General features: G+C 34.2%; 1 protein-coding gene across 3 annotated transcripts; it reads left to right on the top strand.

Annotated features, from left to right (window-relative positions):
* The first annotated feature begins 4009 nt into the window (after positions 1-4009).
* Positions 4010-7058, top strand: LOC121266978 (uncharacterized protein At3g17950-like). Of its 3 annotated transcripts, none has more exons than XM_041170854.1 (4): positions 4010-4186; positions 4533-4614; positions 4770-4922; positions 6312-7058. In XM_041170854.1, exons 2-4 carry the CDS (start codon positions 4603-4605, stop codon positions 6783-6785), a joined length of 639 nt encoding a protein of 212 aa, XP_041026788.1. In that variant the 5' UTR covers positions 4010-4186; positions 4533-4602; the 3' UTR covers positions 6786-7058. The 3 variants fall into 3 exon arrangements, with proteins under 3 accessions (XP_041026788.1, XP_041026790.1, XP_041026791.1); XM_041170856.1 differs by having other exon boundaries at positions 4477-4614; XM_041170857.1 differs by lacking the exon at positions 4010-4186 and adding an exon at positions 4202-4368.
* Positions 7059-9964: the final 2906 nt, after the last annotated feature.

Below are 9964 nucleotides of genomic sequence, written 5' to 3'. Positions count from 1 at the left end.
AAAGAAGCCAGCCCCGGCAAGCATTGCAATTCATGTAATGATTGAAAATAGTATATTGTTCTATAGTATAAAAAAATATTGAAGAGTGAAATTTGGATGAACTAGATTACCAAGAGGAAAACCATTTCCATAGTGATAAAGAAAAATATATTATGGGTTAAACAAGCATCTTCTCTCTCGATTCTCCACTATGGGTTTGAAAAACCAAAAAAAAAAAAAAAAAAAAAAAAAAAAATCCACCAAGGCCTAAGGAGTACCATAAGGCTAATATCTGAAATTATTTAATGAAAATTATCCCAAAATAAGAAGGTTTAATGAAAATTATCATCATATAGGTATATAACACAAATAATGTACCCAAAATCATAGAAAGATGGGGAACAAATGACGTTCCTATGATAATTTATGGGGGCTGAAAACTTTAATATATGTAAACGAAATTACAGGGAAAGGAGTTCAAATTATACAACCCCAGGGTAACTACACACAAATGCATACAATTAACATTGAGCTCCAATTCCTAGAGGTTCAATAGTTAGAGAGAGCTAACAATTAAATATGCCTTCGCTTCAGCTAGAGCCATTACCAAATCTGCTGGTTCTTCCCTCCTAATAACTTTATCATCTATGTCTGTACTCTAATTCACAAGATCGATTAATTACTAATGAGTTGAAGCATTACCCATAAAATAAAGATTTCGCCCAATCCAAATCAGACATTCAAACTCCAACACCAAATTTCGAGTATGAAAAACACAATCAAACCCCAACTAACCAATTTAGAAATTTAACAAGAAGAAGTGAAGAACATAGATTTAGACCCAAAATACATACAATATACTTTTATTGGAATGTAAAGGATGATCTTACGGTGGAGAGTTGACGGAGGAGAGGAAGAAGTTGAATTAGATGGAGCTGGGAGCTCCTTCATCTCTATGTCTTGGGTCATGTTCGACGAAAATGGACCTTGAACTGGGTTGGAGATAGGGTTTTGCCTACTTGTTCAACACTCCAAGTCGAGAAGAGATGAGAGATAGAAATGAGGAAGGAAATGAATAAGATTAAAAGAAAAAGGAAAAATGTTAAAAAGGATTCATGGGCTGTTGGGAGGGAAGAAAGGGAGAAGAAGAGAAAGGGTATGGGAGAAATGGAATTACGGGCGAAAAGGGAGAAGGCGGTTGGAGGAACGATTTTGTAATAAAATAATAGGATAGACGGTGAACAGAGGGTCCCAAATTTGAAGATAAAAGTATATATACTATAGCTAAAAGTTAAAGCTTTACCGTTTAGCGAATCCAATGCCAATGCTTTAATACCAAATCTCTTCAAATTTTGAAGATCCAATCATTTTCAAGAGACTGATGTCAATGCTCTTAAGACCTTCGGATTTAAGAATGAAGCAGCATTTATTTGCTCCAACAAAGAAAAAAAAATAGGAAAATAAAAAAAAATAATACTCATTTGTGGAAGAAACTTCTTTGTCATATCTTTATCCTTTGTAATACTTTAATTACAAAGAGATTACACAAAAGTAAACTCACAAACGGATGTGGCTTAATGCTGTACCTCAGATTATAAAATTACTTTTATTGTAAATAGAATAATTCTTTTCATCAACTACTATTCACTACCCCACACCCTACACTCTATGGAAAAAAAAGTTGTCGCGTGTGGAGTGTGCGAATGAATAGTAATTGATGTATAGCAAAACCTTTTAATTGGCTTGCGGTGAGAATGCATTTGGCATCCTAGGATAAGCTTCATTCAAATGGATATCATAGAAAAAAACAACATATTTAGAGTAGATGATGTTTAATCCTTTTGATAGTCATATTCATACACGACACACTCAGCTTTGCAATTTTTATTATTGTATATTGTTGAAGTAAGGCAGTAAGATTTCTAGCCCCCATCAAACTCCCCTGTTTGCTAGAAACGCATGCCCATTGATTTAACCTTTTGATATATTTACACGGGTCTGCTGTATTTTCCAAGCAGATAGGTATATTGAACAGAATTATTGCGCGTGACAATGAATTTAGGCAATCAAAAACACCAAATCCTCAACCACTGCAGAAAGATCAGGATATACTTAACCAGATAGGTATATTGAACAAATTTATTGGGCGAGATAATGAACTTAGGCAATCAAAAACACCAAATCCTCCACCACTGCAGAAAGCTCCCCATGATCCCTGGACAAGATCAGGGGTCAGCAAGCAGTTTGCACTGCCGAAATAGGATAAGTCCAAAGCCTCATGCTGTAAAGCTGTATTTTGTAAAAGTGAGATTTTGTTTCATACTTTACTATCATGGAGCTGTGGCTCTACTTAATTTAGAGTTGGTTTAGATTCAGAGATAAGATGAGATGATTTTAAATAAAAGATGAAAGTTAAAAAAAATATTGTTAGAATATTATTTTTTAATATTATTATTATTTTGAGATTTACAAAAAAGTTTAATTAAAATTTAAAAAAATTGAATTATTGATTATATTTTATATAAAAATTTAAAAAAATTATAATAATAAGATAGAATGGGACGAGAGACTTTCTAAATATAAACGGGGCTGTAATGCAGATTTGGCCATTGCCAGTAAAGCGCTGAGTTAGCCTGTCTGTGTGTGGATAAGTGCTCGGCTCGTCCAACAGGCAACAGCAGTACTTGATCCTCACTCCAAGCAGTTTGTAATTCCAGCAGTTTAAGACGTGTGGATGCTAACCAATAACGCAGCAGTTGACATATTACATTTGTAAATTGTCATTTTTGGTCAAATAGCATTCTCAATTCAATCTTGACGGTTGAACGATTGGATCTCAACAAACAAAAAAAAAAAAAAAAACTTGTATATTATAACTTTTTTATCACTTGAAAGTACAAAAATATTATTATTTTTTTAATTTATTTGTACATTTAGTAAATAATTAGATATTTAATGTAAAATATATCATCTACAAACTAATGATAAACAACCTATATAAGTATATTAGTATATGTAAATATGACTAAATAACATAATTATTCCCATTAAAAAAACATAATTATTTAATGAAACTAATGCCCCGTTTGGATGTTGAGATGGATCTCATTTTAACATTCAAACATCACTCAAATACAAATACTTTCAATTTTAAATTTTTTTAAGTTTTCAACTTTTTCATCTAACTATTATCTAATTATTATAATTTTCTCAAACTTTTGAATGAACAAAACACAAGAAATAATTTAATTTTTTCAAATCTTAAAACAAAAGTTATTATAAAAAATTATATTATGATAATATTTTAATTTTATATCATTTTTATTCAAATTTTTTTTCTCATTTCCTAAAATCCCATAAAACATATTAATTTAAACTATTTTACTATTATTCACAACTTATTTCATTATTATTTATAAATTTTTCATCTCATCTATACATACAAACGAGACAATCCATATATAACATAATTATTGAAAGTATACCATTAATAGATAAAGCATAAACAGTACATGATACATTAATTATACTATAAGTTTTTTTTTTTTTTTTTAAAAGGTATGCTATAAGTTATACCATGCATTACTTAATAATAACTTTCTTTACTGTTAAAAGAGAAAATGCCTTGTTTTTTTATATATCCAGCACATTGTTCATGTGAGAGCTTTTCGTGACTTATTATGTGGAAGACTAGTATTACATGTACTTATAATTTTATATATAAAACTCATTTTGTCATTTTTTTTAAATTAAAAATTTTATAATTTTTAGCATATCAATAGCTAACATGGTAAGTAAATTTTTTTAATGCATCTATAGTCAAAACTAGATTAACCTAATTTCTACACCACCTAGACGGCTAACGTATCAACTTTTCATGCTTTTCTATATGGGAAAAAAAAAATACACCATATTGTTTCCAATAATAATTAAACAGAAAAAATTTAAAAATAATATAAAATTGAAAAAAGAAGAATAAAATGTAATTAAAGGGTGGCTGACCGCATCACAAGTAACCCTTTGATGGGGTTGTTCTGGTCGTTTAGAAAGAGAAGTTCCTGCCTCCCTATGGCCCCCCCCCTCTGTCCCTTTTCCCTCTCTGCAGTCTGCAGTAAGGTGCTCCCCTTTTTATTCTTTCTCGCTCACATTCCTCACCTTCCACTTTCCATTCTGTCTGCTGCCGAGACAGAGTTCCTTTGAAGAAAGGGTAAGACATCACATTCGCTCATCTGCCTCTCAATGAAGGCTTTTGTTTGTTTAACACTTGTGCTTGGAGTGGAGGCAATGCCACTTGAACAGCTTTCGATTGAAGCGCCTGTGCTCCTAACTTTCTTGTGCCATTTTCTTTACCCATCTACAGAATCGCAGTTCTTTGCAACTCGTTTTCTTGTTATGTATCAGGGGAATAAAGGCATAAAAAAGATAATAATAATCTTTCTTGCCCATCTTTTCTATGTTTCCTTGACATACTCTTCCTTTTCGTTATTTTGCTAATAGTTAGTCAGGTTTAGGCAATGACGGTGGAAATGACAGTTGATTCTCTCTCTGATAAGGTGACCTCGCTGGACTTCTCCTAGTGTATCAATCAGTCCCAGTATTCCAAATCCTTGGGGCTAGAGAATCATGGCTCATCAGGTACCTCTCTCTCTATCTTTGTCTCTCTCTCTCATACACACACCGAGTAATGGTACTGCATTGAGTGCTTTCATTGTTTTCCTTTTTTGGGTTCCCCTTAGCATTTGGAGATTTTGAGTGAAAGACAGAACCCAGATGATGTATGTTTAATGCAGGAAGGGGGATGGCCTTTGGGGTTGAGGCCACTGAATGCGAGAGTTGGGTTGGTGAGAACTCGTGATTTGTCTGGATCAATCTCCTTCAGTAGCACTTTACTCACCGGTTCTCCCACGTCCTCCGCCGTTTCTTCTTCAGACCTTGATACCGAGGTCAGGATGTTTCTCAACCCCTCAAAAAAAAAAAAAAAAAAAAAAAAAAAAAAAAAAAAAAAAAAGAAAAGAAAAGAAAAGAAAAAGAAAAGGACAATTGAACATAGAGAAGAAACGAAATCCAGCATGCTTCTTTTGTTTATACTTGAGTACTCTTTCTTTTTCCATCAACTATTACTTGTTTTGTTCTGCTGGCAAACAGTTTTTGACTGGCATGATAAAAAATAATAATTGCCACGTTTTCCATTTTCTCGTTATACATAGTATAGGTGTTCGTAATGACTGTACAATGTCTCCTCCTGTAATTTCATTGAAGTATGACTAGAATGAACATCTCTGCTTTGGACCATTTTTTCCCTTTAGGTGATTGATTATTGATTTCTACAGAATAAGCTCTAAATCTGTTTCCTACCTTCTTTTTTGTTTGTGATTGTGTGGATGTGGGCAGTTAATCAACCTCTATGTCATGCCTATTTACGGCCCGTTTGGATGGTGAGATGAGATGAGATGAGTTGAGATGGTTTGTGAATAGTAGTGAGATTATTAGTTGAGATGAGATGAGGTACAACCTCTGTATAGTTGAAATCACTGTTCTTTTCACATGGTTTTCTATGATGGCTTTTGCCCCTATATGAAGGCTTCAAGTGTTCCTTTAGATCTGAATCTGCTTCTTGTATTTATATATCTGTAATTCATGATGCTTTTCATACTCAGCTTCAACTGACTTCAACTTATTAAAACCCAAGAAAAGGTTTTCAAAACAATAAAAAAAAAAAACCTAAAAAAATGCCCCAAGCTCTTGGATTTCTAGCTTATTTGAATTGTGGGTAATGCTACTTTTTTTTTTTGACACATTATCATCCTTAGCCACACCGAATTGATATATCACACTTTCAATAGCTTCATAAAAGCCATTTAAAGTGTGACACATCCGCCAGTGTGATTGAGATGATAAAATTTAAGATAAAAAGACAATATTTTTCTTATATTTTACAGTTTGTTTTGGAAGGCTCCTGGAAGCTGACATTTCACAAAAGTCTCACATTGATATATATTTCCTGACACTGACATTCTACAAGAAAATTACTTATTTGTGACTAGACATTTCTTGCGAAAATAATTATTTCCTGTCAAAGTAGTCTATTTTCGTTGCAAATAGTCATAATCGTCGCAAACAATTCGTCACAAATGCTTGTTTTTCTTGTAGCTAGACTGGTTTCCAACATATACGCCTTTAATTTGTTTTCTGCCCCTTCCAAACATTGTGCACACTATTAATTATATATCTGCAATTTCAAAAAAACTTGGAAACCATTCTGTATAAAATTGATATGGTGTTTCAAGCTGGGTTTACTCTTACAACTCTTCCATGCATGTGATTGGTTTCAGTCCACTGGATCATTCTTCGATATCACGCTTGGCAGCCTCGTTGGAGTCACTCGCATTTTAGAGCTTTCCCGAAGTCGAAGATCGACAAGGGGAAGAGCTGAAGAAAACGTGAGAGACAGAAAGAACAAGAAGGCCAAGCCTTGGTTGTTCTCACTTTGCTCAAAACAAAGCACTGATGCAGTGAATGCGAGAAATAATTCATCTCTTGGTAACTTTCTTGAAGCAGAAAGGAGATCATCGGCTGCAACTGCAAGTGTATACAGACAAAGAAATCAGAGTCCAACCAGCCTGATCATCTCGGATGCCAACTCGCTGTTTGTGGGTGGCGGCCAAGTTGCTGCTCCCCAATCAAGTGCTCCAAATCTGGGTGAGAATGGTGGAAGACAATCCAACTTCTTTTTACATGGCAATGGGTATGGCCGTATGGGATTCCATTACTATTATCGTATTCGTGCATGCCTATATACCCCATAAATTTGACTTCCTTCTTCAAATGGACATTACTGTATGCAATATCTTTCGTTTGGGGTCTGGGTTCCTTGTTAGTGGGTCGCATTCAGACTGCGTGCATCTTCTCCCTCATGAGTAGGGTCCAATGTATTAAAGGAGGATATTTTCTATTCATATTCGAATTACGCTATGTACAGCTATCTCGGGCTCAGCCAGGAGCCATCATATTAATTTGCTGTTTGTGGCAGTCATTGGAACAGATGATATATATACGAGTACTATAATTTTTTATTTTTATTTTTATAATCCTAATATTTAATCTTATCAATATCATCTTTAATCATATCGATTCATATGGCACAGTTTAAATAAATTCTTAGATCAATCACTTGTATATATAATAAACTATTTAAAATATGATACATCAATTAGTATAATTAAAAGTAAAAAAAAATTCAAGATAAATAATGGGATTGATGAATATATTAAAAAAACATAATATATGTTCATCAGAGCTGGTTTGGATAGTGAGATGAGATATTTTAAATGAGTTAAATAAAATATTATTAGAATATTATTTTTTAATATTATTATTGTTTTGAGATTTGAAAAAGTTGAATTATTTATTATATTTTACGTGAGAATTTAAAAAAATTATAATAATGAGATGAGATGATTTCTGTATCCAAACAATCCCAATTGAAATGCGCACTTTGTATTGAATGCTTCCTAGTCTCGGGAATGCATATATCTGGACCTCAATGGGCTGGCACTTAGATGCACTGTAGCTATTGCTTTCTTGGACTTCTGCTTTTTTGGGCTATGGGTATGCAAGAACACATAAATTATCCACCTCTTATTTAGTGCATTCACAATTCACTTCCTCTAAATTTAGTAAAAAAGCACCATTTCTCGATTTTAATCATTTATCTTTTCAAAACATCATGCATCTTACTTTCTATTTTTTCTACACTCTATTTAAATGTTCTTTCTTTTCAACAATCATATTTTTGAGTAGTGATATTTAAACGCATTTACATCATATATCATTCATATGATATGAATTGATTTGTAAGATTTAAATTTTAAAATTTATTTTCCAAATCAAATCATATCATGTGCATGGTGTGGGATGTAAAGGCTTTAGAATAGAATTATTTATTTTTGAAACTTTATTTTTTTTCACTATTATATTTTCCAAAAATTCATCCATTGCTAAGTACTGCCATATTTTAAAATAATTTTATGCTACTAACGGTAATATTTTTAAAAATTTGTCTTATCCTACATATCATATTTTGAAGAATTTTTTCTTCTTTTTAAGCAGTCAGTCATATCTCCAAAACTTTCATTTTTTTTTTTTAAAGTCAAATAATCTTATTTATTAGAAACTTACTCAACCATTACATTGTTTCTCCAAATGAATACAATGCATAATCAATTCAGGACCCTCTTCTAACCAAACTAGCTACTCTTCACAAGAAAGAGCTACCTTGGCCATTTGATGTGCAGCATGATTGCCTTCTCTAGGAACATATTGAATCCTCCACATATCTCTTCTTTGGAAAGAAGTTTTAATATCTTCTATCATTTGTCCACAAGATGAATGGTTCTCTTCAATCTTTTGAACATCTCTAATTACTACAAGAGCATCACCTTCGAAAATGACTTTTTCTAGCCCAATTTTCAAACAGACCTCAATAGCTCTCTCTAAAGCAAAGACATCAGCCACAACTCTTGATTCACCTTCCCAATTCTTGATTATAATACTAGCTCCCATCCCAGAATTATTCAGCATCCCAGTTAACTTTATAAGATTTGATATCTGGCATTTTCCACCTAATAGTCTTGTTCACTAAAACTTCAGTTGGTGTTGGATCTCTAATCTTCACTTGTGCCTGTTGAAAGCTCTCCACCTCTTCTTTTGCACCTTGTAAAACTGATCCGGGGCTGTCAAATTTTCTTAAAAAAAAAAAAAAAAACTGTTTATCCTTAGCCAAATTCTTCTAAGAACACAAGCAGTTTCCTCAAGTTCACTTTTTTGTAAATATGTTACCATATCTTCCCATATATTATAAAAACAAGCATCTGCACATTTCCATTTCTGTAAACTGCTCAAGAATCTGCCTAGACATCTTGGGCAGTAGCACAACTCCACAAAGTGTGGTAGCTTGTTTCTTCATCTTGTTCACATATAGGTCAAAGGTCATTTTTAGTGATTTTCCTCCTAAAAGGATTCCTATTTGTAAGGAGCACTTCACTAATAAATTTTCAGAGAAAAACTTTAACAGAATTTGGGACTTTCAACTCCCAAATTTTCATCCATCCAACTGAAACATTATTGCTGGTTGATTGTTGTAACGACCCGATCCTAAGATTAAACCACAGGATACGTTTTATGTATTTTTTCTTATAACTATTATTATTATTATTATTATTATTATTATCAGGTTTTACTTTTATTAATTTTAATAATTTCTATTAGATTTTATCAGATTACTAGAGTTTTTGGTTTGGATTATATCTTGTTTCTTCCTATTCCTACGACATTCACGGCAACAACTTGCATGGGAGATATACGTTCACATTATGCAGTTTTTCTACCATTTGTTTCTCTAGGGTTTTTATCAGTTTCTCTATATATATATGCGTTACCCACTTCACCCACACAACACCAACCAGCACGCACGGCCTTTGCGCCCCACCTCCCCTCAGTTCGTCTAGCAGACCGCCCAAGACCTCCTCCGTGACGACCACCGAAGGCCACTGTGCAAACCACGTTCACGACGGAAACACTACCCGCATCCCACGTAAACGGCACCAACCGCCTCTGTTTTCCACTTCCAAAATAGAGCAACCCGAAACGTCTCCAACCTATCACGCCGCAAATCGCCATCACCCACTTTCTTCTGCGGCGACTCCACGTTGCCCAGAACAAGCCAACGCCACCTTCGGCCACCATAGAATGCATCGGACCACCCTCAGCCTTTAAGGCACGCCGCAGCAGCCATGAACGCGAAGCCGAAGCCTCTGTGCTCCTCTTGCACCCGTAGACGCACCTCGACGCAGCCAGCCTTGGTTGTTCCGCCACACCTTACGCCGGGGACATCTTAGGCGACACAGAAACTGCCGACTGGTTGGTTGTTCCCCGTCAAACCCACGTCTTCTCGGTGAGCCCAGGACTGACGCCTCCAGCCTCCTCT

Source organism: Juglans microcarpa x Juglans regia, chromosome 5S (assembly GCF_004785595.1).
Source record: "Juglans microcarpa x Juglans regia isolate MS1-56 chromosome 5S, Jm3101_v1.0, whole genome shotgun sequence".
NCBI lineage: Eukaryota > Viridiplantae > Streptophyta > Magnoliopsida > Fagales > Juglandaceae > Juglans > Juglans microcarpa x Juglans regia.
Note: the sequence above shows the minus strand (reverse complement) of the source record. Positions and strands in the feature narration are given on the sequence as shown.